At 47.1% G+C, this 27,824-nt stretch overlaps 1 protein-coding gene across 1 annotated transcript in view; it reads left to right on the top strand.

Annotated features, from left to right (window-relative positions):
- The window catches only part of DNAAF8 (dynein axonemal assembly factor 8), a 99,462-nt gene that overhangs the window by 39,175 nt on the left and 32,463 nt on the right, over positions 1-27,824 (top strand). The window contains exons 13-22 of the mRNA XM_059484044.1: positions 7,201-7,317; positions 9,653-9,791; positions 12,474-12,693; positions 13,900-13,988; positions 14,572-14,649; positions 17,555-17,709; positions 18,954-19,098; positions 22,187-22,315; positions 25,518-25,739; positions 26,911-27,219. Of these exons, the coding sequence (XP_059340027.1) occupies positions 7,201-7,317; positions 9,653-9,791; positions 12,474-12,693; positions 13,900-13,988; positions 14,572-14,649; positions 17,555-17,709; positions 18,954-19,098; positions 22,187-22,315; positions 25,518-25,739; positions 26,911-27,219 (1,603 nt within the window). The remainder of the gene's footprint in view (positions 1-7,200; positions 7,318-9,652; positions 9,792-12,473; positions 12,694-13,899; positions 13,989-14,571; positions 14,650-17,554; positions 17,710-18,953; positions 19,099-22,186; positions 22,316-25,517; positions 25,740-26,910; positions 27,220-27,824) is intronic.

Consider the following 27,824-nt stretch of genomic DNA (forward strand, 5'->3'; position numbering starts at 1 on the left):
TGAATTTGCCCCAGTATTGTGACCCAGGCCTGCTGAAAATGCCCAGCAGCACAAGACTGACCTAACAGCAAGGCTGATGTGTGGCAGGGGGCTGGCAGGAAGTAGAGCAGTTCTTTCATGTGGAATTTCAGATTTTTGGGCTTTCCCTGCTGGAGTTGATGTTAACTGTGTTGCCATAGGAGCTCTCACACACAGAAGCTTTGAAAGTTGCATATTTTATTTCACATTCTGAAATAACCATGTTGGATACACGAAGAGCTGGCCATTGCTGCTGGAATTTGAAATCCCTGTGGAAAGCAGCCCCAGATGCAGCACTTGTTGCTCTGTGCACTTGAGGCACAGATTCAGAGCTGAGATTCCCAGGCTGTGTGTGCAGCCTCTGAAGGGGCAGTGGGAGGCACTTGCAGAGGCTCTTTCAGCTCTGTGAGTCTGTGTTTGAGATGAGCTCAGTGAGAACACTGAGCTCCCTGGGCTCTGAGTGCTGTGACATTATTTCATTGACAAGTACCATGGCCTTGGCCCTGCTGAGTTGCCTTCAGCATCTTCCACTGTCTTTTGCTGTAACAGCTTTTAATTTCAGTGCTGAGGGAGGCATGCTCAGGGAGCTGCTGCTCATCACCACAGCTTTTTATCAGCTTTTCACCCAACCCTGCAGTGGCTGTGTGGGCACTGCCTTTCACACATCCCCAGCTGCAGCCACTGGGCTTTGCTGTGGGTCAGTGCCTGTGCTGGGGCAGTTATGGTTTGATTTGGGGTTTTCGCCATGTGTTCTCTCTCATTTCATGCTGTGTGAGCAGCACCCAAGCTGGGCCATGTTTTGGGATGGAAATGCTGCCTGAGCTCCCTGGAGAATTTGCTCAGCTCCCAGATTTAGTTCCCCACATTGCTGTGAGCTCCCAGCTTCAGTTCACGGCCCAGGGCTGTGCTTTCCTCCTCCAAAGCTTGAAAGATCTGATTGTTGTGCAGCTGAACTGGGCATTAGGGAGGGATAAAACACCCAGGACAGCTCCTCCACATGGGCTCATGTAGGAGCGTTGGGGGCAGGATGGTCGGGAGGGAGACAGAGATCTCTGCAGCCAGGTCAGGAACTTGGGGTTTATTGCAAAGGGCCTGGGGGCAGGGCCCTGCTGGGAGCTGCCAAACACAGCTCAGAGCAGGCTGAGAGAAGAGAGGGGCAGAGAGGATGAGAGGGTGAGAGAGTAAAAGGGGTAAGAGAATAAACAGGGCAAGAGGCAAGAGCTAAGAGAGCGAAGTTCCCATTCAATACAATAAATCTTCTTCTGTGTTGAATATTCTCATTCTCACTAACCAATCTAGTACAAGATACAAATCCTATAGCATTTCCATACAGCCTATAAGAATCATTACATTACCATACTGTGTTACATTTTAAACCCTAAAAACTCCTCTTTGGGCCCCTTCTGCCAACCTGGCAGGGTCTGCTCAGACCCTTGGGCCTGCCTGCAGGCAGAGGGTGTTGTTCCATCAAAAGGGGATTGCCTTCAGCTGGCCATGCCATTGTTTTCCAGTTGTTCAGTAACTGAGGTATCTCAAAGCTTGCTTTCATTTCAATCTCACTTATAGTTTCCATATTCTCAAAATCTTTTGCCAGACAATCATATTTATAAGGCTTTCCTGTTTCATCTTCCCCACCAGGCTCACCCAAAGCAGAGCTGGCAGGATGAGTCCTGCAGCATTGGCAGTGCCAGCCATGGAGCCAGCACTCAGCTCTGGGACATCCAGGCTGAAGCTGTAAAGCAAGAGCTTCAAAAGGACAGGTTCATCCTGCCCTCTGCTTTCAGACCTTGCCTGTGGCTTCTCTTTATCTGAGGCAGTGGAAAGGCTCAGGTCTTGCCTGGCTGGCAGCCTGGGTGTGCAGTGCAGCCAGCTCACCTTGTACCAGCAGCTTGGGTGAGAGCACATCTGGCTGGAGATCCCATATGGATAAGGCTTGTCTGGGGGAGAAATGTTTGTCTTGGCATTCATCTATTTACATTTATAGAAAATAATCCACAGCTGCAGCCCAGAATGGCTGTACCTTCAGGAGGCAGAAGGTGACATCCTGGCCCTGGCTGAATCCTGCTGGAGTCTGGCATTTATTTTCATGGAGCCAGGAGTTCAGGCAGCCCCTGGCATTTGTAAATAAAACCCCCTAACCTTTAGAAGGAGGAAGGACTACACTGATGTCTACCAGAGCTGGCACAAAGATGAAAGCACAGCTTGGAGAGGAATAAAACATTAGAGGTTTTCATTCTTCCTAAAATTTGACAGCTTACATTTAGATTGTGTCCATCACTCATTATTCCTGAAAAGAGCAGCTTTAAAGAATTCTCAAGCTGCTCTGCTTTGCCATTGGTGCTGCTGGGCACAAAGCTGGGGGCTGCTCTCTCATTCTGTCTTCTGTGGTTTAAGATCTCCCCTTCTCAATCCAGAAGGGGAACAAAGGGCAGTGAGATCCATTTCAAACTGTTTGAAATCCACTCACCACAACTGGTAGGAAGACAAGGAAGAAAGGAAGGAAGTTAAGGAAGACCGCATGTCTCCCTTGCTGAGCTCTCTCCATCTCAGACTTTTTGCTGCCTGTGGTTTTTATAAGCTACAAGAACGTAGAATTTGGTGGGTGATTGGTTGATGATTTATCATCGTGGTTTGTATTTTTGGTTGGTTTCTTTGGGCTGGTTAGTTCTGGGGTTAGTTCTGTGTTTGTTTGGAGGTGGTTGTGGAGTGATGATGACAGTTGGTTATTGGTTTTGATACTAGGAAATATAGAGGAAGGTTAATTGAAAGTGTATTGATGACAAATAATTTGGATAATGTAGGGATATATGGTTTAATTATTTGACAAAAAAAAAGTCAAAATAAAAAATTTGCATAAAATGGAATTTAAATACTAGTTCCTAGTAAATGATAAAATAATTAATATGTCTGGCAACCTGTACTAAATTCTGCAGCCATCTGAAGGGAACATGCACACTGGGGAGGGAGGATGTGCAGAGAACACACTCAGCATTGTGTTCATCTGGATTCTACCAGGAAAATTGTGCTCCTGCACAGGCAGCAGGGAGAGGAGAGAGTTTGAGAGTGATGTGCCTCATTCAGGGGCAGGATTTGCTGAATCCCATCAGACATGAGCCTTGCTGAGTGACAGAGAGAGAGGGAAATGCTTTCTCAGCTGGGCCTGATGTGCTCAGCGGGGCTGGCAGGGAGAGGTTACCTGAGCCCAGAACTCCCCCCTGGCTCTGCAGGCTCTGCAAGTGCAGCATCCTGCTCTGAGGGGTCTGGTGTTGTCTCACAGAGATAATGGCTGAGCAGAACTTTGCCTTGTGTGTGAGATGAGATTGTGGAGTACATGGGGATGCTTCCTGCAGTTTCTGTTTTCCTGCTGGGACTGGGAACAGCCTGGAAGAGTCCTTGCAACTCAGGAGACTCAGATCACCTGACAGCAAAAGCTCTTCCTTTGTTTTCAGAGATGGGAACAGAAAACACTGGAAGCACAAAGAGGGGATCACAGGCTTGGTCATATTTCTGTGTGACAGTTGAATATTCATGGCTTTGCTGCAGCTGCAGTCTCCTCTGAAATGTGCTTATTCTTCTTTCTGCTAAGGATTTTACAGCATGTTTTTGTTCTCCTGTGAGTTTCCTTCCCAGAACTGTCTGCCTTCATCTGGGTAATATTATCTGAACCAAAGCAGGAGCTTGGGGTTTCTTTTAAATGCTTTTGGAAAAACTGGTGTGCTCAATCCTAGCTGTGGCACAAAGTGGTCTTTTCCAGGGTCTTAAGGTGACAGAAGCTGGAATTTGTCACCCAAACCAAATAAGGATAAATGGACAAAAAGGAATAACTAAAACCAGGAATTTATGGATGTGCCCTCCCTCCCTGCTCACCCTGATCAGGGCAGTGTGGATGGAGAGGATGTCAGTGCTGTAAGAAGCCCTGGAGACACACATGGGGATGGTTATGGTTCATGAGTCTGGGCTTTGAAACCTGTCACAGCAGAAGTCAGAGCATCCCTGGGGCTGTGCAGCTGCTGCTGCCTGAGTGCAGGAGCCTTGCTCCCTGGGAGGAGGCTTTTCCAGGAGATGGGAGGTTGGTACAGGGCTCAGAGCTTCACTGTGTTTCCAGGTAGGGATCTGTGACCGTGTTCACAGGGGTCTGAGGATGAGGGAAGAGATGAGGATCTGACTCCATGTTTCAGAAGGCTTGATTTATTATTTTATGATATATATTACATTAAAACTATACTAAAAGAATAGTTTTAAGAAGAAGGATTTCATCAGAAGGCTGGCTAAGAATAGAAAAGAAAAGAATGATAACAAATGTTTGTGTTTCAGACAGACAGTTTGAGCCAGCTGACTGTGATTGGCCATTAGTCAGAAACAACCACATGAGACCAATCCCAGATGCAGCTGTTGTGTTCCACAGCAGCAGATAATCAGTGTTTACATTTTGTTCTTGAAGCCTCTCAGCTTCTCAGGAGGAAAAATCCTAAGGAAAGGATTTTCCATAAAAGATGTCTGTGACAGTGATCAAAGGCTGGGCTGCTTCTTCACCACTCTGAGGGTTTGGGGAGTCTCCTCTCCTCCCACCAGGGACAGGTCAGCACTCAGAGCTGATGCTTCCACAGGCTTGGGAAAGGATTTACAGCGGCTGTGATGTTGGAGGAGTGACAGGAACCAGCCCTGAGGTGAAATTCTCACACCCACCCTCTTGTGGAACATTAAAAGTAGCACTAAAGTAACATAAACAATGTCCAAGTTCTTTCAGTAGCAGAAGGTTCCTGCAGAGGATCCCCCTCTCTTTTTGTGCCCAAAAGGGCTCAGCTCAGTATTAGAACAACTGGCTCCATGCAATTCTCTCCTACCTCACAGGGAAAGTGACTTTTTGCCTCTTCTTTCCTGTTGATGGCACAGGAAGGCTGTGTCAGGAGCTTTCCACTGGACATTACAGCCAGGCTGGACAAAGCAGGGCACTCATCCTACAGCCACCTCTCTGCTTTCTAATCCACGAGGAGAAGGATTTTCTGGGAGAAATAAGACTTTTCAAGCTCTGTTCTCTGTTGGTTTGTGAACTCCCATTCAGGTTGGCTGTTGGAAAACAGATGTGACAGATGACAGGAACAGTTCCCACAGCCTTGCTTCCCAGATGTGGCCTTGGAGCAGCATTCTGGGATCCCCGTGGATCCACAGCTTACACCAGGATGTGTATTTGCCTGATTTCAGGCAAATATCTCATGAATCCCCTTGGATTTTTCAGCCTGGATTTCCACCTGGAATCCCCTTGGATTTTCCACCTTGGATTTTCCACATTGGATTTTCCAGCCTGGATTTCCATCTGTAATCCCCTTGGATTTTCTCCTTGGATTTTCCTTGGATTTTGCAGCCTGGATTTTCCAGCCTGGATTTCCACCTGGATTTTCCTTGGATTTTCCAGCCTGGATTTCCATCCTGGAATCCCCTTGGATTTTTCCCCTTGGATTTTTCTCCCTGTGCCCTGGAGCTGGATGATTATCCTGCAGGTTTCTATGGAAATAGAGGCTGGTGCTGGTTTGAGCACATTTGTCTCTTCTTTTCCTTCTGGAGTATTCACAGACAGGAGTTTTGTTCAAGGAGCAGCTGGAATAAATAGGAAATTGGGATTTTGCTGCATTCCCACTCTCTAGGTCTTGTCTGGGCTCACTGCACTGTGCCACTGCTGCAGACAGGAGCTGGCATCATGCACTGGCAATGGGGAAGATCCCTTTCCTTAAATCTCCTTTTCCTCTGATGATATTTTCCACAGCAACCAAGTGTAATGTCAGCAGTGGAGGCTGGGGATTGATGGATTGCAGGACAGAATGCACAGATCCGCTGGGAGATGCCAAAGCCCTTGGTTTGGTGCAGTTGATTTGACTGAAACAGAGAGAAAAGTGAAATCCCCATTTCTGATTTCAGGCAAATATCTCATGAAGCACAGGAAACGGAGGAAGGAGACAACACAAAAGGTTGCTGAAGTGGAAAGGCAGTTGTCAGAGGGGCTTTAATATTCAAATGAATTTCATTTTCTGGTTGTTACTTTGAAACATTTGTGGAATGCTCTGAAGTGCCTGTCATTTGCCAAGCAGCACACCCAAAATCTCTCAGGTGATGACACAATTAAAGAGCATTATATGGAGCTCATAATGCAGAGTGGATGCTTCTCCATGCAGGGTTAGCCCTTTTCTCTCCATCATAAAAGTCCTGATGAAACCATGTTGAAAATTAATTTCTTTTTCTGTTTTTCAAAGGGTCAGTCCACATAAGCTGAGGACAAATTAACACCTGCAGTAAATCAAAGTAGAGCCTTTAAAAGTAGTGAAGCTTCTTTGAGTTACACCTGAGCTGTGTTTTAAATGTGACTATTTTATTTTTTGATCCCTGGAATGATTCCTGCCCACTGTGAACTCTGCCTAAATGCATCTGCATTTCTGGAATGTTCTAACCAGAAGCTGACAAATGTGACTTTCAAGGGTTGCCTTTGTCCCTGGACTGTGGCCTTGCTTACAGAGCGTGCAGTCACAGCACATTCTCCTCTCCTGAGTGACATATCCTTACCCTTGCACTTGTACAAGTTGCTTGCTTGGCTGCCCAGAAAATGGATGAAAAACAAAATAAGGTGCTGAGCCTGGGAAATGCTGTGCTTGTGTGGAGCTGTGACCCAAATGCCAGATTTTTGCCTATCCATGAGGATGTGGCACGATGAGGCTAACAGATATGTGTCACTTGTGGTGACATGAGCACAGGAGAAATGTGCTATTTTGGCTACAGGCATGTACAAATTCATGCAATCCCTTCCCTACCCTTCCATTTGGTTGGTTAATTAGAGCATTGCTTTCACAAAGGCCTTTTCTGCTGAGTGCTCAGCACAGTCGTGGAGAATTGAGGTCTCAGCTGATGGATGCAGCTCCTGGTGATGGCTGGGGGTGCTCTGTGTGTTGGGTTGGACCCTGGGGATGCTCAGGCTCTTGGGAAGCAGTTGCAGCTTCATATTTGTGGGATATCACTTAAATGAAGCTACTAGAATAGCTGGAAGAAAGCAAATTACATAAATTAACAACACTGGGCTGAGTTTAATCCACCAGCTGCATCCTCGTGTGCTCTGTGGCCACAGGATCCTGATTTTCCTGCTTTATTTTAAGGGACCAAGGCAACATGGAAGTGAGAGCTGTCCTTTGTGCATTTCAGGCAGTGGAGAAGGCGTTTGCAGTGCCAAAGGGATTTTACTGGCAGACAGTTGAGAGTGATGACAAACACTTCCCTGACAGCAGTGCCATGGAGGCTTGCAGAGAGACAGACATCGAGGTAAAGAACAACAAACAACCCCCTCCTTCCTCCCCTGGGGCTCAGGGGGGACACTGGGAGGCAATGAAGTGCCCTGCAATATTTCAATCTAGAGCTTTGATACAAATACTGAGCTTGAAGTATTTTTCCCTCAGACCTAAATATATCAGCTGAGTATTTTATGTCATCAGTATTGATGTGCTGATTGCTCTGAGCCACAGAAGATTAAACTTTGAAATGTGTAGGTTGGAGAAATTGCTACCAACCAGGTGCAAATTTGTAAGAGTAGACAAAATTTTGATAACCTGAAACCACTTGACTGTAAGTCAGTAAACAGCACAACTTGGATTAAACTCAGAAACATTCCAAGAAATTTCTGAAGATTCTGGTACTGCCTGACCTTGAGTAACTGTGTGTGTGGTAAGAACAAGTAGGGAGCATTTGTACTGACTCTACCCCAGGAGAAGAGAAGGTTAAAGTGATTTCAATTAGCTCTTGGTGAGGAGTGCAGCACAGAATGTTCAGGACCTCACCCCTGTGAAATGCGTTCCTATTGAGAAGAGCAGGGCAGGGCCAGCAGCAGAAACAGGGATCAGCCCAGGGTCACAAAGCCATTGACTGCTTTGGGTTGGAGAGGCAGCAGCTCACCCTGATGTCTGCCCTGGAGCTTTGCAAAGTGCAGGGACACCTCCCACCATCCCAGGTCACTCCCAGCCCTGCCCAGCCTGGCCTTGGGCACTGCCAGGGATCCAGGGGCAGCCACAGCTGCTCTGGGCACCCTGTGCCAGGGCCTGCCCACCCTCACAGGGAACAATTCCCAATATCCCATCCATCCCTGCCCTCTGGCAGTGGGAGCTATTCCCTGTGTCCTGTCCCTCCATCCCTTGTCCCCAGTCCCTCTGCAGCTCTCCTGGAGCCCCTTCAGGCCCTGGCAGGGGCTCTGAGGTGTCCCTGGAGCCTTCTCCTCTCCAGGTGAGCACCCCCAGCTCTGCCAGCCTGGCTCCAGCCCTGGAGCATCTCCATGGGCTCTCTGGACTTTCTCCAACAGGCCAACATCTCTCTTGTGTTGGTGGCCCCAGAACTGGGCACAGCCCTGCAGTGGGAGCCCCCAGTGACCAGGCCAAGGCAGGAAGCCCAGGGTGATCTCTGGTGATCTCTGAGATCTCTGGGTGAACTGGTGATCTCTGAGATCACTCAGGCTGGGCACAACTGAACCAATCTCCAATGGAGAGCAAGGCCAAGTGCCAGGCTCCTGGGGAAAGGGGACACTGGCACTTCCAGAGGCTTCCCTGTGCTAGATGGCTCTGTTATCACAGCTGGCCCCAAGCCCAGGCAGCCCCAGGGACTCAGAGCAGCCACAGGAAAATTCTTCCTTGCTGGCTGCTGTGAGTGCTGGGTTAATAGCAGGAGAGCTTCAGCTAGGCAAACATAAAGAAATGGAGCTTTTATGCCTAATTAGACCACTTTTATGTGATTTGAGTAAATTTCTATCTTCATTTATCATGATGGTAAAGGCTCATAATGTCTTTATGGGGCAGTAGCATTTCATTTCAAGTGTCCAGTAGTGATGGATTCATTTGGTGTTTGCTGCAGCCATAAACCTTGAGCTGGGGAAATCCTTGAGCTGCTCAATGTCCAGGAGAACCATGCTCAAATTTGGGGCCAGAAAATCACCTTGTCTGATCCCCAGCTAGACAATTTATTATCCACAGAACCACACAACTCCCTGTTGTAAAGCCCTTGCTTTTTAAAACAATTTGTTTCTCTGATGGGGAAAATAATAATAACAATTTGTTTCCCTTTTGGGTATAAACATTCAGAATGTGTTGGTGTGAGTCTTCCTACATGCCAGGATGGGCTGAAATGGATTAGGCTGGTACAGAAGACTCTGAAATGTAAATCTGGGACAGCACCAGTGGTGTGTTTGCCTTTTGATGTTTTTTTAGTGTTGATTTTGGTGCTGTTAAAGGTATAGAGACACAACCAGTTGGTCTATTATTATTTAATCACCCAAAGATGGGCAAGTGGTGCTGCACAAAGTGAACAGCAGAAGGGATGCACTGTGGGCTCTGCCCCAGAGGCCTTGCAGTTTTTCACTAGTATTTTTATGTGACAAAAGGCAAAGTTATATCAGCAGAAATAAATTATAATTATTGGTAGCTGTGATTTAGCCCAAAGCCAAGAGCCTTGTGTGTGAGCTGCACATAAACACAAACCAAACCCAAACTTCTCTGTAGCTCTGGCAGTGCAGATCCATCCTGGGAACTACAGGTGAGCAGCAGGGCTGCACCTCTGAGCTTCTGCTGGCCTTGGGAGCATTTCCCTGCTTTTTCCATGTTTTTCTCTGGCTGTCCAGGTTGCCATGGTGCTGCTGTTTGAGGCTCTCTTCCAAAACCCCCTGGAGACCCATCACACTCTGAGGCTGCTGCTGGGCTCTGGGCTGGATGTCTGCGGCCTCCGCCTGCTCTACCCCGGCCAGGAGCTGCTGCTCTCCAGCTCAGGTGGGCTCTGCCTCTCCTCCAGAGCTTCCCAGATCTGTAAATACACTGAGGTGAAGGGTGATCAGAGTCAGATTTGCATGAGGGTTGCTTTATCAGTTCCTCTATCTTTCCCAAAAGAAATGATAGAATAGCTTTGATCCTTCCCTTCCCTTCCCTTCCCTTCCCTTCCCTTCCCTTCCCTTCCCTTCCCTTCCCTTCCCTTCCCTTCCCTTCCCTTCCCTTCCCTTCCCTTCCCTTCCCTTCCCTTCCCTTCCCTTCCCTTCCCTTCCCCCCAATTTTTAACTCTTCATGCATTTTGGGTCTCAAACTTTAGCTGTTGTTCCTTTGCAGTGAGCTGTCCAACATTCCAGTGTCCTGAGCTCCAGGGTCAGGCTCATATGAGTTAAATAAAATCACTTAGTTCCCCACTGATACTCCTGAAGGTTTTAGCTGCAGAAAATCCAGCCTTCCTTTTCCAAAATTCCCCCATCTCATTGCCTATGGGACTTCAGGAGTACTGATTTATCTGGCCTGTAATTGCATTAGCTGATAAACCATCACCAAAATGCCACATTATTTAATAGAATCCCATCTGAGGTGGGAGACCAGCAGGAGAAGGTAAATAAACACAATCTGGGGCTCTGAACTCAAATCACAAAGTATTGAACATCACACACCAATGTATCAAATACTGGCATGTACCACTCAAATCTTTATTTTCTCCCATTTGAGAAACAGAGATGATGAAGCCTGCCTTAAAGCATCATGGAACATTATAGGTTGCTGCTGCAGCACAATAACATTCAGATATTCCAGAGCAACAGGTGTGCCCTTAGCTGCAGAGTTTAGAGATTGCTTGTGGCTTGTGCTTCTTTTTAAGCCAGGAAGTTCTTCTGGAAGGTTCAGGTATGCCACAGACAATCCATGTCTCTTGGGAAAGGCACAGGCAGGCTGAGAGGGAGAGAAATGGGCTTCCTTCTCCTCTGGCAGAAGGGGAATGAAGACCAGCTTAAGCAGAGAAAATTCCCCAGTCTCCTCTCTCCCTTTTTGCATTTGAAAGCAGCAGGAGCAGGCTGCCCTAGGAATGGGATTGCAGTTGCAGCTGTCTGGGTGCTGTGCACAGAACACATTCCTGGTGAGAGCTGGAGAAATGGAGAAGGGCTCCAGAGATGAATAAGAAAACCATAAAACCTGCAGTCATTAGGAGTTGACAGGCAGCAGATCTGCTTCAATGCTCTGTACCATGCACCATCATTTAAGAACATTTCATATGAAGAGACAATTCATTTGAGCTGAGAATTACTGTGCAAGTTTGTAAATTAGATTTTTAGCCTTAGCTTGATAACTCTAAAATTATTATTTTAAATATTTACAGCCAGTTGCTCCATTATCTACCTGCTCTGGAGATTTGTTTTCTGCCTTCTGATTCTCATGCAAGAAATGGTACATTTGTATATGCTTTTAAACCTAAGGGAAGAAAATCACACACCTTGCTGCATTTTCTGACATCTGCAGTAAGAATTGGAAAGGAGGCAAATTTGCTTTTTCTGGGTTACTTCCTTGGCCCCAATTGTACTGGAGAAAGGTTTGCCAGAGTCATAGGGAAGAGCTGTGGAGAGAAATAAGGGAAGTCAGGGTTCAAATCCTGGCAGAAAATTAAAGGTGGCAAATCAAATATTTGCCTGGACCTCGAAGCATTGTACAAAATCTGTATTTAATCCAGAAGGAAATAATGTAAAAAGAAGTCCCCAGATTTCCATTTTGTGATGCCCTTCAAAACCATCCCTTTCCTCAGGCCCTTGTTCTTGTCCTGCACTTCAATCCCCCAGCCTTCCTTGTGGTGATGAACGAGAGGAACTTGAAATGCTGGCTTAGAGTCACAGTTTGGGCTGAAAAAACCCTGAAGACCACCAAGTTCCAACTCCTGCCACACTTCCAGTGCATCATCTGCTCTGGAATAACTTCTCACAGCAAACATGAGGCAAACAATTCCTCTCTTCAAGAGATTGCCTTGAATAACCTCAGGTTTGCTATTGGGTAAACACATACAGGTGCTGTCAGCATCTTTCCCCCAGGGCAGGTAACCAGGAGATGGATTCCCAGGGCAGATAACCAAGTGATTGATTTCCAGGGCAGGTAACCAGGTGATGGATTCCCAGGGATGTGGTGGTTTGCAGGGGTCCCAGGATGAGGAAAGAGATAAGGATCTGATTCCATGTTTCAGATGGCTTGATTTATTATTTTATTAAATATATTATATTAAAACTATACTAAAATAATAGAAGAAAGGATTTAATCAGAAGGCTTGAAAGGAAAGAAGTGGAATGATAACAAAAGCTCCTGACTCTCAGAGAGTCCAAGCCAGCTGACTGTGATTGGCCATTAATTAGAAACAATCACATGAGACCAATCACAGATGCACCTGTTGCATTCCACAGCAGCAGATAATCATTGTTGACATTTTGTTCCTGAGGCCTCCCAGCTTCTCAGGAGGAAAAATCCTAAGGAAAGGATTTTTCATAAAATGTGTCTGTGACACAGGGCAGGTAACCAGGAGATGGATCCCAGGGCAGGTAACCAGATGGTTCCTCTGTTGAAGTCTGCCTCTGACAGATCTGAAAAGAGCCCTTAAGTGGAGCGAATTACTTTGGGGTGGGTTATTCCATGTTTTACTCACACAAGTGTTTGTTTCCACAGAAAAGCTGCCTTCCTCCTACACCTCAGAGCCTGGCAAGGTGCCCCCAGTGCTGGCATTAGGTGTGAGAGGCCCCAAAGCCCACGGAATCCTGCAGGACATCACCCGAGGCTGTGGCAGGGTGGAGCCTGTCGTGTCCCTGCCCCTGGCCAGCCGGGTGCACCGGGAGCTGTGCCTGTGGTTCGGAGGGAGAGCTGCTGGGATGCTGCCCCCGCCGTCCAGGTGATGGCCCAGGACGGTTTGGAGGTGGTGTTGCACAGGCAGTGAGCCCTGCAGGCAGGCAGGCACTCAGAGATCTCTGTCCAAGGGTCCTGCAGCACGGGGGTGCAGGGGGAGCAATCCCTCTATTTGTGCATTTCCAAGCCAGTTGTGCAGTCTGCAGAAATCCTTCTCTCGTCTGCAGCAGATCATAGAACCATGGGGTATCCTGAGTGGGAAGGGTCCCACAGGGATCATCCAGCCCAGCTCCTGGCCCTGCAAAGACCCCCCAACAATCCCACCCTGGGCATCCCTGGGATCGTTGTCCAAGCTCTCCTGGAGCTCTGGCAGCCTCGGGGCTGTGCCCATTCCCTGGGGAGCCTGGGCAGTGCCAGCACCCTCTGGGGATGAACCTTTCCTGATCTCCAACCTAAACCTGCCCTGACACAGCTCCAGCTCCTGTTCTTTCAGCTCCTACATGTGTCAGGTGTGGGACAGTTGCAGTTGCTTCCCATTCCCTGCTCCCTGGTATCCAGGCCCCTAATTCACACTCTTGCTGCACGATTTGGACACCTGGTGCTGGAGAAGAGCTGCAAGGTTGTGTGCCAGTAGTGACCCTCTCCTAGGAAACCTCTGGCTTTGCCCTATTTATCAACTGATGAAGGGATTCAGTAGGAACAGGTTCTTTGGAGGATGATGAGACAAGAGTGTGAAAATGAGGGGTGGCTAATAAACCTTGAACTGCATGAGAAACTCTGCTGCAGAAGGCTCAGACCTGCAGCTTCTGAAGAGGTTTTTAGGGATGCTGCCTGTTCTGGGGGCAGGGTGGCACAGTCAGAGGCAGCAGGCTGGAGGTGAGATGCTCTGCACTGCTGTCAGTGCTTTCTGTGAGTGGCAAAGCTGGGCCATGTGGAATTAACCTGTGGATTGCTGTGCAGGATTAGGTGTCAGAGTTCAGCTCTGCTCTCAGCCACAACCAGAAACTCTCACCATTTTATGTTTAACATGTCAAAAAAAAATCAATTTAGTCGAATTTCATTGTCTTTATTTGTTTATTTTCCACAGGGATGCATTTTCCTCTTACAAAGATAATAAATTCTGCTCCTCTGGTATAACTCAGTCCAGAGCAGTGTTACCTCCTAAATAATGCACTTGTCTTTCTCCTAATGCTGGTAATTTGGTCTGTTGGGAGACAGGAATACAAACTGCAGCTCAGATTGCCCTTTTCAGATTAGACTTGCAAATGCTCCAGGCTCCTGGGAGTGAGCAAGCAGGATGTGTTCCAGCCAGCTCCGTGCTGGTGGCAGGGGATGAGGCAGGTTTGCCTGAGCAGCCTGAGCTCACAGTCCCAGCCAAAACTGTTCCCAGACAGTCCCTGGCTTTCAAGCACACCTTCTGTTCACCCTGCCCTGATTGGGTCCTTTTGGATGTGCAGGAATGTTGTGGAAGTTTCTCTGGCAGGAACATCCCTGCCAGACTGGATCATGCTTGTTGCCTAACACGAACCCTTCAAACTGGTTAAACTCAGCCTAAAGAACCCAAAGTGAATAGCAACTAGGATGTGTCTGTGGGTGGGAAAAGCTCTGCTAGTGCAGCCTGACATATTTCTTGATTCCCAGATTTCTTTGCCAAGCTGACTACTTTGCATTAGCTACTTTTAATTGAACACAGGGAGCCTCGGGGAGTAATATGAAAAGATGTTCTGTCAGAGAGACCTTGATGCAGCTCATGTCACGGACAAGGGATTGAAATGGCTTTTCCAGTAAAGCAGTTTTACCAGAGAAGCTTCTGTGGCCTTGGATTTGTCACAGAAAGTAAGTTTGAGTCAGAACCTTTTAATATTTTTCATTTAATATTTATCATTTTTCTGCAGCTCTCAGAGACCTTCCCCAGCTGGGGCAGGAGCAGATGAAGAAAAAGTTGACCTCCAGGCCTTGATGCTGCCTCGACCTCCAGCCATGCTTGTCTCAACTACCAAAGGTCAGTGCTAGGAAATGAAATTTGAGGGTTTACAGTTCTCCTTCACTGATAACATCACTTTACTCCAGCCCAGCTAAGGCAATTCTGCCTCTGCATTGCTCAGGGCTGTGACCTGGCCAGTTCTGGAGGCAGGAATGAATTTCTAGTGGGACACTGTTGTCTGAAATGAAGCACAGAAGTGGCACCACCTCATCCTCCTCATGGGACCAGCTGCTGGAGTCCTGGGGGCTGCTTGGATGTCACTGAAGGGGGAAAAAAGAAACAAAGAACACTTCACAGGAAATCTCTGCACAAAGAAACAGTCACATGAAGAGCTAACAGAGTCCTTAAACTGCTGGTTCATTGATCAGAGATCATCTGAATATTATAATCAGGGGAATTAAAAGGTTAAGGCTTTGTTTAGGGCAGGACTGACCACAGTCAGAAAGGAGAAGGAGAGCAATTTGTGGGACTAATATCAATGGGTTATCACCTCACATCCCCATTTTCCCTTTGTAGGAGCAGTGTTCAGCCCCTGAATGTGTACCTAAGCAGCAGCAAACCTAACCAGCAATATCCAGGGGACACCTGCCAAGGCTAAAATGTGTTGGGCTCCTGCTGGAAAGTTCCACATCCCATGGAGAGGGCCTGGCCCAGCCCATCTGGGGGGCAGGGGGCTTTTGGCCAATGCTCCTGGCTGGTTCCTGCTGGCCCAGTTGAAGAGGGAATTTCATTCACAGGAATGAAGGGAGAGCAGAGGGGAGCAGAAGTTCAGCAGCTCTCAGGGAGGAGATGGAAGAAGGAAAGAGGGATTGGAGTGACAGGGAAAGAAGGCATGGGGAATTAATTGCCAAAGAAAAGAATCCATGAGAAAAGGATGGAAGCATAAGGCAAAAAGATGAAAAAGGAGTAGAAGAGAAGGAAAATAGAGAAGGGAGAAAGGAAAAAACCAATTTTGAGCCAGTTTTTCATCTTTTGGCTCATGTTAACTCAGGTAGTTTGGCAGGCAGCCCTTGGCTCTGTTATTTGGGATAGGGATTGATGGCAGCTGGTGGCTACTGATGGAATGAGTCACATTTGCTGCCTCCCCTTCCTTTTATGGCCCTTAATGATTCACATTTGCTGTGGGCTGCTGAGTTCCACCACACCACGTTCCATCTGCATGGAGCCTCAGAAGTCACTGTCAAGCTCTGCTCCTCAGATAACTTTGTTCTGGCAAGAGGAGCTGAAACTCTGCTCTGGGAGCAAACACCCTTGGGGTTTTCAGGAAAAGAAACATTCAGTGACTCCTTCCCTGTGGTCTCCAGCAGCTCTTCTTGGAGACAGGAATAATTATCCATGCAGATAATTATCCATGCAGAGCAGAGGTATTGCAGCTAGGCAGACCTGCCCCTTCTCAGTAATCAGAGTTTTGGTGACCCAAGCAGATATTCTTGATGATTTGGGACATGTGTGTGCAAAAAAATGGTTTTTAAAGTGTTTTAAAGTCAACTGGAGTAGAACCAAAATCTTCCCACCAACAATCTTAGGTTTTGACAGCTCCCATATCATGAACATGGTTAAAATCCAGTGTTAAAGCCATAAAGCCAAACAGAGATTTTAGGCAAAGAACCATCCTGCCTGTCCCATCCTTAGTGATAAATACAAGGTTTTGGTGCTGTTGCTTTGAACAACCAGGCTGAGCCTTGGCAGGACAGATATCCATATCACAATGTCTAGAATAAAAAGAAATATTTACTGTCCTACCCTCAGAATCAACTGGGACACAATGAAAAATGCTCCAATCTCATTAAATCTATTGGTTAAAGCTACAAGAAATTTCTGAGGCAGCACAGAGGAAACCCATGTAGAAGTGGGCTCAGAGCTCACTCTTGGCAGCTTATGGAGATCTGAATATACATTGTGAGGGATAAAAAGCTGTGTTAGAACTGAGAAAGTATAGTAATGGAGGTCATGGTAAAAACAGAGAGCTCGGGCAGGTCAGAGGCTTCAGAGAAAAGTTTTGAGCTTGTCTCACACTGTTTAAAATGTGGGGGGCTGCTCAGGAGGCCTTGGAGGCTCCTCCCGAGCTTGCTCAAGATTGGCAGGGAGTCTGGGATTCAACTTGCAGAACAGGAGTCTAAAAACCCAAAGTTCTAACCCAAGGGGAATTCCAGTTGTGTCTACATTCATTTGTACTGGGATGAGGGACTCAGGGAGAGCTCGAGCAGCCAGAGCTGCTGGAAGAGGATCAGGTGGGACAGGGCAGGCTGGTACCATTGCCATGGCGTCCAAGGAACCTGGGAGGCCCCAGAGCCTACCAAACCAAAGGTGAGATCACAGGTGGTCCAGAGCTTCAGGAACTTGTGTCTGGGATGAAGATTAAAGGCAGGAGCAAAGGAGGGACAACAGGAAGCAGAAGAGGGTGCTGAGCAGGATCGTTGGGACCACCAGTAACAGCAGAGAGCAATGAGAGCAGAGAGGAGTGGCCAGAGCTGCTTCATCCTCTTTGGAGTGAACAAATTGAGCAAGAACAAGTAGTTCTTGTTGCCCTTTTTGGTTCACTCAGAGCGTGGTCAGGCCTGCAAGGCTCAGTCCTGCCCTGAGTGCTGGGGGCTGGCTGGGGACAGCTCCCACAGCCCAGCCAGCACCAACACCAACACCAACACACTGCCTGTGAGCAGCTCGCAGACCTGGGGAGACAGCCTGGCTCGTCTCGTGATGATTCACAAAGATATTACTGATGATGCCATAAGCTTTCCCACTCTGGGCTGGCCTTGGATTGCAGTCATGATGAGCTGGATGCAGCAAACAAACCATAAAACACTGCTCAGGATGCAGCTGTTTGCTTCAAGGTGGAGGCAGCTGCTCTGAGAGCTGCCTTGCACTGATACCACAGCTCCTGTGACAATAATATGCTCTTTTTCTTGCCCTTTCTTTGATCTAGGGGACATCATTCTGCTGGTGTCACCTGTGGTGCCTCCGTGTGCCTTTGGGGCTGTGCTTTCCGCCTGTGCCCGCCGGGGCTTTGTGCTGCAAGGACTGCGGCAGCTGCAGCTCTCAGCACAGCAGGGCCTCGTGCTGGGCATGGCAGCAGGGCAGGTACTGTGCCCTCTGTGCCCTGCCTCACCCCTTGCCCTGCAGCTGATGGTGCCAGCACTCCTCCTGTGAGCGCTGCAGGACACCCATTCCCTCTTTCCCAGCTCTCTGTGTTCCTGTGAGTGAGCTCTGGCTGCTTTCAGTGCTGGCTTTTTCCCTAGCAGGAAAACCCCACAAAGCCTTGGCCTCTCATGGAGAACAGGAGTGTAAATTCATCATCCTGCTCCTACTAAAACAAATGTGAATTTTGCCATTGATGTCAGAATAATCAGGAGCTGGCAGTAGCCCCATGAACCAAATATTGATGTGCAAAGGTAGTTTAGGAGAAGAGTCTTCACTATCAGATTCATATTTGGTGATGTGCTTCACAGTCCCTCTGGGCCTTACAGCATGAAGTCCCCTACTTCAGTGCTCAAAAAGAGCTTTCAAAAATAACTTTTTTTTTCTTTGAAGCTCTGACTAACATGGTGATAGGTTTGAGGGAAAGTGCACTTGGCATCTTGACAAGTCAGCCTCAGGAAACAGCAGTAATCACAAGTGCAAGGTTGCAGTCAAACTTAACATATGCAAGAAGTCCAGTGCTGCCCTTGTTATACTATAAATCCCACAGGAATTATATGACACCTTCTCTCACAAAGGAATGGACCCCACACTTCAAGTCATCATTCTGAGGGTTCTTTGCTATGTCAGTCAGGAAATGCATAAGTTTGCAAATCAAACTGTACAAATTCCCTCTTTTCTGCTTGTTCTGTGATCAAGCCTAAGGAATGACAATGTCTCTGCCCATAATATTTTGTAGAATGAATGAAACCTATTTATGGAATACTACAGCCCAAATAGCCAGATATTTGGAGCATGTTGCTAAGTGACCATTAAGGAGTTAACAGCAGCAACCACTGCTCCAATGTGAATATCATCCCTTCATTTGAGACTCCAGATAATCTTAGGGTGACTTATGGTGCATCCACTTATGTTGGATGGTACCACCTATCAGCTGAGTTACAACTGCTCTGGTTTTAGCCCAGCCCAGCTGCAGGGCAGGATGATTTTGTGTTAAGCCTCTTCCCTGAGTTTAAATTAAGTTTCTCTGTCTCAGGAAAAGATGACGCAGAGCACCCAGATATTGGAGTTCCTATGGCTCAGTGGTGAGCTGGATCTTGTTATGCCATTGTAATTTATCTATTTGCTTGAGCCCTATAGTAATTACATGTGGATTTAGCAGTCTAATCTGCCCTTCATTATTTCAGATTGCTGTCTTTTGCCCTGGCAAGAGCTCAGGCTCACCTGCTGGTGCTGCAGGAGGAGAGGTCCCTGGTGAGCCCCGCAGGCACTGCCTGGTGCTGCTGCTGAGGAGGGAGAATGCCACACATCACATCCCTGCCCTGCTGACAGGTAATGCCCTGCCCAGCAGCCTGCCAGGGAGGGTTTGCATTGCAGGGGGTTCCACATCAGCAGTGCAACCACAGCTGTGCAGTGCAGGGAATATTTATGGGGAATATCAAGGCCTGCTCATGTTGCTGTAGCAATCTCCAGACCAAGGTGTGAATCAGTCACTGCTGCACATCCAACAGAGCTGCCTGGCCTTTGCCAGCTGTTTGATCTTTAGCTCTGGAGTCCTCTTGAACTTAAAATCACCAAGTAGTTCCTGGTTGAAGGGGCCTCAGAAGGTCTCTCATCCCACATCCTGCTCAGCAGAGCATCAGCAATGAATTCCCTCAGGATGCTCAGGGCTTTTTTTCTGTCAGGTCTTGAAAATCTGTAAGGGCAAAGATTCTCTGTGACAGTGTTCACAGGGGTCCAAGGATGAGGGAAGAGACAAGGATCTGACTCCATGTTTCAGAAGGCTTGATTTATTATTTTATGATATATATTATGTTAAAACTATACTAAAAGAATAGAAGAAAGGATTTCATCAGAAGGCTAGCGAAGAATAGAAAAAGAAGAATGATAACAAAGGCTTCTGTCTCAGACAGAATCTGAGTCAGCTGACTGTGATTGGCCATTAATTAGAAACAACCACATGAGACCAATCCCAGATGCACCTGTTGCATTCCACAGCAGCAGATAACCATTGTTTGCATTTTGTTCATGAGGCCTCTCAGCTTCTCAGAAGGAAAAAATCCTAAGGAAAGGATTTTTCATAAAAGATGTCCATGACAATTCTCCTGCATCCCTAGACCTTTGTTCCATCATTATTGGAAATGTTTTCCCTTTATGTGAGGTTGTAACCTCCTGTTTGGATTTGTGAGCCTTGTCCCTGGACACTTCAAAGCTGGGCCTGACTTTGGCATCTCACACCCAGTGCATGGAGGTGTTGTTGGGGCTGTCCTGCCCAGGGCCAGCAGTTGGATTTCAAGGATCCTTGTGGGTCCCTCCCAGCTCTTGCTGGGATTTTATGGCCTCAGTCCCCTCTCAGAAACTCTTTTTGCCCAAAGAGTTAGGGTGGCCAAAATCCAGCTGTGCCACTGAACCTGAGGGCAGCATCTGATCCTATCAACCTCAGCTCTGAGTCCTGCATCCTTGTGACTTCCAAGCACCCCAAAGTAACTCATTTTCTGTGGAGGGACTGCCAAAAGCCAGCCAAGTTGCTGCCTTAAATCTTCTTACTTGAGTTTCTGTTTTCTTAAGGATCAGTTGACATTGACCTCAAGTGGGGAAGATCAGAGGCAACAGCAGTGGTCAGGAGGGAACAGAAATCGTGCCCTGGCTCTTCCCAGGAGGGATCACTGTGGGTGACCCTTCCATTAGCACCATCCCACACAGCCCATGATGGAGACATTCATCCCCAGCCCATTTGCTTCCTTTAATTTATCCACAATAGGAAAGAACATTTAGAGGTTTGGAAGGGGGGGAAACAATGACAATTCAAATAGTCCTGGGCTTTTTCTCTTGAGACTATCACAGAATGTTCTGAAAACATGTGCAGACACAGAGGATTAATCATGGCACAGTAATTACAGCCCCGTGTCACCTGCTGCCTCTGCACCCAGGGAAAGTTGCTCATTAAAAAGTGCAGTTTCTGCAGCTTCCCTCAGTGCCACAGATGATGTTTTGTGTTCATGTTTTGCACGGGGAAATTTCCACTAGAAATACATAAAATATTATCCCTCATGCTAGAGAACTCAGGGTTTTTCCCTTTGTTTGTGACAGATTTTGCACATGTCTCTTTCCATGTGTTCTGTGCTATTTTCATCAGTCCTGTACTGCAGAAAGACACCTTAGTCCATATTCCAGAGCCCTGGAGAGGGGAAGCTGATATTCTTTCCCCACAAGCTTTGGATTGGCGTCTGGGAAGTGCAGAATAGCACTGAGATTGGAGTAGGGTAAATACCTCACTAAGAAATTCTGCATTTGTAATTAATATGAAAAGCAGTTTCCCCTTCAGGGCCTCGAATGCTGTTCAATTCTCAAAGCAAGTTAAAACTTGACAAATACTCCTGAAACAGAGCAGATAAATTGGTGGGATCTGTGCCCTGAGGTCCAAACACCACACATTTTTGTCCAAGCTTTATTTTCTGCCGTGCCCTGAGTTTGAATAAACAACAGGCAATACTGCTGGGACAGTGGTGACCCATTTTTGGTGCCTCTTGCCTTTTGAATTTTGAGGAGCAAGTGATTGTCAGTGGTACATTTGACATCTAAGCTTTGCCATCAGCCTGTAACACCAATAATCCATTTCCCATGCTCCACTACAGTGAATTTTTGACAGGCTTGTATGGTAGGAAGCAATCAAATGTGTACAAAGTAATTTAAAAAATAACAAGCCTTTAAAACTGTGGCCTGAAACATTATTACAGAAGGCTGAACTAATTGTTGTGGAAATGTACTGTATGCAACACCTTAATGCACTGCCTGTGCACAGCCCAGCTCTTTAGAGGGAGAATGGGAGCTGAGAGATTGTGGCTTTAAGCACTTAGTGTCTGTAAAAGTGGCGTGGAATGGGATGTTTTCCAGACTGGAAATCACAGGAGCAGAACATGATATCTCTGTTCAGGTCTGTCACCCCAGCAATACCTCCCTGCCCACGAGGGCCCTGTGGGGTGCAGGACTTTGGCCTCATTCCTGGAAGTGTGAGACACCTTGAGAGCCTCCACGTGAGCACTGGGCTCAGATCTGGGACTCTTCCTAGTGGACACCACCTTATTTAAGATATTTATTCAAATTCAGGAGCTCTGTGGCAGCATCTGTGCACTTGTTCCACGTTTCAGTTCCCAGTAGAGTTAGAAGGGGATAGAAACAACTGGGTGTGCTGAAAAAGCCAGAGAAAGCTGTGGGCCAGCCTCAGTTTTCAAGAGCTCCTTGCCCCTTTTTAAGTGGCCCATGTGATTTTGGGAAGAGGGGATGGTTCAGCTGAGTTTGGTGTCTCAGGTAAGCTCAGTCTGTAGCGGAGCTGTGACCAGTGACTGAAACAGCAGAGTGTTTTCATGTCAGGCTGAGCAGAGCTCAGCATTGCTCACGTTTGCTGCTGTTCTGAGCACAGGGCTGATGGAGGAGCTGGCAGAGGCAGGCCCTGGCATTGGGCACAGCCTCCCCCCTGCAGCTGCTGGACAGGAGCCGTCTCTGTGCTTCCACGGGGCTCCGTACGCCGCGGCCGCGCTGCTCAGCCTGGGTATGTCAGGGGCTCCAGGGGCACACACCTGGGATGCTCTGGGCTGGGAGGGACCTCAAACCTCATCTGCTTGGTGGCCAAGAAGGCCAATGGCATCCTGGCCTGCGTTAGTGTCTCGGTTTGGAAAGACAAGTATCTGCTAGGGAAAGCAGGAGCCTCCCATGAAATGGAGAATGTAAACCCTCCCCACCCCTCTGAATTGCTATAAATTTTAAATGAAGGGGCTCTCAGGGCAAAAAATATGGGAGGAGGAAATAACAGTTCTTTAGTACTGTACTAGGGAAGAAAATAAGAAGATAAAATAAACACTGCAGTAAATTAAAACAACACTGACAGAGTCAGAACCCAACCTGACACCCTGTGGATCGGGGTGTTGGTGGCAGTCCCATTGGAATTGTGGCTGCAGTCCTCCTGCAGTGTCAGGGGTGGTTCTGTTGTAGCAGGATCTTGTAGAAAAGGGTGTAGTCTTCCTGTGAAGATCCAGTGGAAGAAGAGGCAGCTGCTCCTCTGGGAAATCCAGTGGAGAGCCATGCAGTTATTCCAGGATCTCTAGATTATATCTGGGTAGCAATGCTTGGCTCCTCCCCCTGGATTTTATCTGGGTAGCAATGCTTGGCTCCTCCCTCTGGGCTCTCATCTCCCAATGGGATGCTGTAGTTCTTATCAGCCATGCAGGGACATTCAATATCAGCAGATGTCGCCTCCTGAGGGAGGAGTGGTTGTGATCACTCAGAGAGAGATAAGGCAAACTGCCCACTTGACAAAAGACAGCTGCCATACAGATGGTGATAGAATACATCTTGCCTTGCAACCTGGAACAATTAGGAATGGTGTGGCCAGCAGGAGCAGGGAGGTCATTCTGCCCCTGTACTCAGCACTGGTGAGGGCACACCTTGAGTGCTGTGTCCAGTTCTGGCCCCTCAGTTTGGGAAGGATGTTGAGATGCTTGAGTGCATCCAGAGAAGGGGCTAGTGAGGGGCTGGGAACACAAACCCTGTGAGGAACGACTGAGGGAGCTGGGGCTGTTCAGCCTGGAGAAGAGAAGGCTCAGGGTGACCTCATTGCTCTCTGCACCTTCCTGGAGGGAGGCTGCACACAGGTGGGGTTGGTCTCTGACAGAACCAGAGGACACAGTCTCCAGCTACCTCAGGGAAGGGACAGGTTGGATATTAGGAAGAAATTTTTCACCAAAATAATAATAAAGCACTGGAATGCTCTTCCCAGGGAGGTGGTAGAATCTTTGGATGTGTTTAAAAAAAGACTGGACATGGCACTGGGTGCTATAGTCTAGCTGAGGTGTGAGGGCATAGGTTGGACTTGATGATCTTAGAGGTCTCTTCCAACCTCATCATTCTGTGATTCTGTGATTCTGTGATTTCATTCCACAGGCAGGGACACCCGCCACTATCCCAGGTTGCTGCAAGCCCTGTCCAACCTGGCCTTGGACAGTTGCAGGGATGGAACAGCCACAGTAACAGGGGATTTTCCTGGATAAAACCATTAGGAATATGCTGTTTTCTGTAGGATCTCATTTGTTGTTCTATGTGATGGTGTTTGAGGGTCCCCAAGATGAGGGAAGAGATGAGAATCTTGACTCCATATTTCAGAAGGCTGATTTATTATTTTATTATATATATTATGTTTAAAATGCTATACTAAAACTATACTAAAGAAAGAGAGAGGACATCAGAAGGCTAGAAAAGAATGATAATAAAATCTTGTGACTGCTCACAGCCTCAACACAGCTGGACCTGAGATTGGTCATCGAGTAAAAACAATTCACATGAGACCAATCAAAGATGCACCTGTTGTTAAACCATCTCCAGACCACATTCCACAGCCATCAGATAATTATTGTTTACATTTCCTTTCTGAGGCCTCTCAACTTCTCAGGAGAAAAATCCTAGCAAAAGGATTTTCATAAAATGTCAGTGACAGTTCTGCTGCCAGTCAATCACAGTAACTCTCATGAAAGAATCAATGGAAATCAAAGTGAAAATGCCTTTATAAAGTAAGTTAAAAGATACATGCAAAAAGAAATTATTGAAACATGACACAGTAACATCCAATTAAGCCTTAATTAAGATAATTAGAAGGTTAATAGCCAATCAATACGTATTTATTGCCATAGTTTCAAGAGAAGTCAAAATATTAAAATGAGATAAATTGTTGGTTGTGTGCAGAACTGGAATGTGCTGAAGTGATAAATGCTGGCAGCTATAGTTCTGTAGGTGCAGAAAAGGCACTTTGCAATTTCATTTTACTCAGATATTCTAAATTCCAGTTTGTACAGTTGTATTCACTTTGGTAACCCATTCATTCAAAGCTGGGAGATTGATAGGATTTCAAACAGCAAGGAAATGGGTTTTCTGTTCTTAATCTATGACTCACATGGGTGAGTCTTAAACCTCCTAGTTCTGTACACTTGGAGTAAAAAAGATTCCCATGTTTATTTCACTAACTACATGTTGGGGATTTTTATGTGTTCAGCAAGTTAACTTAGTTTAATTTAATTTAATTATTTGAAAATTTGAATGCTAGGACTTTGAATTAAAACATTGCTCTCCAAAACCAAAGTGACTCTAAATCCTAAGGAAAAATGAAAATTAAATGCATGTCATTCACCATTCTCAAGCATTATGAAATGTTATGATGTGGGAATAAGTAAGTAAATAAATGTTTATTGCTTACATAATCATGTAGTGAATCAGTATGGAACAACCAGGGTTTTCTGATGGGCCAGGGATTCTCCAGGCTGTGCTGTTCCCAACAGGACTGTGGATAGAAGCATGGAGTTACAGCAGTCCCCAAATTAGCTCCCACTTATGTGCCCTGCAATGTCCTAGAAAGCAAAATGAAGTGTTGATTTAATGTGAAGTCAGTCATTAGTTATCAACCCAAAGCTGGTGCCTTAAATAATTTTAGTATAGATCTATCAGCTCTGCCTAATGGTGTGAATAAGGATATCAAAATTACAAGGAATGTATTTGCTTTACACGGCAAAATGTAATTCCAGGGAAGGACTGGGACTAATTAGAGGGGCTTTGCTGTGTTAATATTCCTCCTTCAGGAGGATTTTCCTGAGCTGCAGTGTGAGGAGGCAGTGAAATGCTGGTTGGGATTTATACAGTTCCTTCACAGCAGAAAGCCTGAGCTGTGTTTTCATGGGGTAACAGTTTTGTTTTGATGCTCTCCTGGGCAGGAGGAAACCTCAGTGTGGTGCCAGAGCCCCATCCCATCCCTCTGGATTTCCTGAGCCACCGAGCTTTTGCTGCTGAGCCCGGCATGGAGCAGGTGGTGATGCTGACACTGGTGGGGATGAAGGCTCTGAAGAGTGCTGGGGAGCTCCTCCAGCAGATCCTGCTGCCCCCCATCAGGGATCAGCCTCAGAGTGCAGGTAACCCAGCTCTGGAGACCTTGGGCTATCCTGAGTAGCTCTTTTTAGCATGGCAGGAACATCATAGAAGATGTGGTGAAGGGGCCTCAGAAAGAATGGGTTTCTTTGTAACCCCCCTAAAGAGCTGAAGAATTTATCTTGGTTTGTTATGGGCAATCACAAACAGCTCAGGTGGGCATAATTTGCTTCAGAGAGCATCAAATGAGTTCCAAGTAGTGCTTGGGCTTGCAGAGCTTTTATGTAACACAGAGCACTGTGTCCCTCCCTGAGCAGGGGGAGGTAAGGCTGGGCTGGAAGTGGGACAGGAATTTGGCAGTGCCAGCTCTGTTCTGTGCCTGCAGTGACAGCCCTGGTGAGCAGAACCAAGGCCCCTCATGCTCTGGTTCCCCCACGGGAGGAGCAGGGAGGCTGTCCCCACACTGCTGCTCACATGTGCATGAAAAGGGCTGTCAGGCCGTAGGCAGGACAGGGATTTATGTAATTTCATGTGCAGGTTGCACTGAAGTGTGATAACACAGGAGCTGTAGGCACAAAGGGCTCAAGTCTGCCTGTCTTACACTGTGTTGTATCTGAGTCTCCCAAAACTGTGTTGAAAGACTGCTTGAAATCCTGTGAAGTTCTGTATCTGAGATCTGAGCCAACAGAAACTTCCAGCACTCATGGATTGAGCCCTAAATACCTTCCTACATAGTCAGAAGACAACTTTACAACCCCAACAACATTGAAACCACTTTAGAGACAAGTCAGCATTTTGCTGTAGTTTGTTATTCTGCTAAACATTGCTCAAAGTGTTATGAGAGGTGCTAAAGGATCCATAATTATGGATTATGCTGTGCCAAGCCACATTGTTATCAGTGTACTCTCAGTGACTCCCTTTCCACTCTCCTCCATTAGCTGTGCTCTCTAATCAAATCATGGCACTTGCTCCCTGTGGCTCCCTGTTGATTTCCCAGATAGCCATTTTTTTGTTCTCCACTGTAATGGCATTTCTTAGAATTTGCATCTCATGGGTTTTCCCAGTATATTCCCTTTTTTTCATTACAGTCCATTCTGGATGAAACAGAAGTCGGAACAGCATTGGAACTTGTGCAGGGAAAAAATCCACATGAAATAAAATGTTTGTGTCCAAAAGAAAGCACAACTTCTACAAAACACAAGCTGCTGCCTGGTGCTAAAACCATTTTTCTTGATTCAGGACTCGAGCTGCTGGGCCTGAAGTGGCTGCCCCACCTGACTGGGTGCCAGGCCAGGGAGGTGACCCCTTTTGAGGCTGGGGACACTCACTGGCAGAGCAGCCTGGGCACGCTGACGTCCAGCCCTGTCCTGGTGTGCGCGCTCCGCGGCACCGACGCCTTCCTGGCCCTGGGAGCTGCCCTGCAGGGATGGACACAGAGCAGGGACAGGCTCTGCACAGGGGACAGCCTCCCACAGGCACTCATGGCCCTGACACCAGAGGTGACCTTCAGACAAGCCATCCTCTTCTTCACAGAGGCAGATTTGGTCACTGGTAAGGCACGGTTTTAGTGTGTGTGTTCTCCTCAGCTGTAGGGGGTATGGGAGTTGATTCACCTTAGACAAAGGAATCCAGTGCTGGGGGTTTTCTCAGGCACAGGAGAATGTAATAATGTGGGGGTAAATTCTGTGCTTGGCTGAATTAAGATGAGGCAATGAACCCAGCAGGAGCCAGCTGAGGTCACCTGCAAGGTGGCTTTTTTAATTAATGTGGCTGTGCTTGGCCTGGTGCCCTTTCTGATGATCTTGAGGTACTCCATAAGTACTAATTACATATGAGAGCAATTGGCAGGATCAGTAAATAATACCATGCATTTTAAACCCTTTCTGTAAGAGAAGCTGAAGAACAGAGCCCAAGAGCTCTCACACCTAAATGTGGGCCCCTAATTGTGGTTCCAGACTTGCAGCTTGATGCCTCAGCCTTGCCCTGTGCTCAAGGAGATTGAAGGTGTGACCAGTCTGTAAGAAAACAGATTTCTTGATAATTTATTTTTATCCTGGAGGAGAATGAAGAGAGGAATGGAGACCTTTGCTGTCAAAAGCTTCTCAGGGTTCGGTGATGTGTGCCAGCATCGATCTTTCAGCACAGTAAATTTGATA

This window comes from Ammospiza nelsoni, chromosome 17 (genome assembly GCF_027579445.1).
Source record: "Ammospiza nelsoni isolate bAmmNel1 chromosome 17, bAmmNel1.pri, whole genome shotgun sequence".
In the NCBI taxonomy this organism is placed as follows: Eukaryota; Metazoa; Chordata; class Aves; order Passeriformes; family Passerellidae; genus Ammospiza; species Ammospiza nelsoni.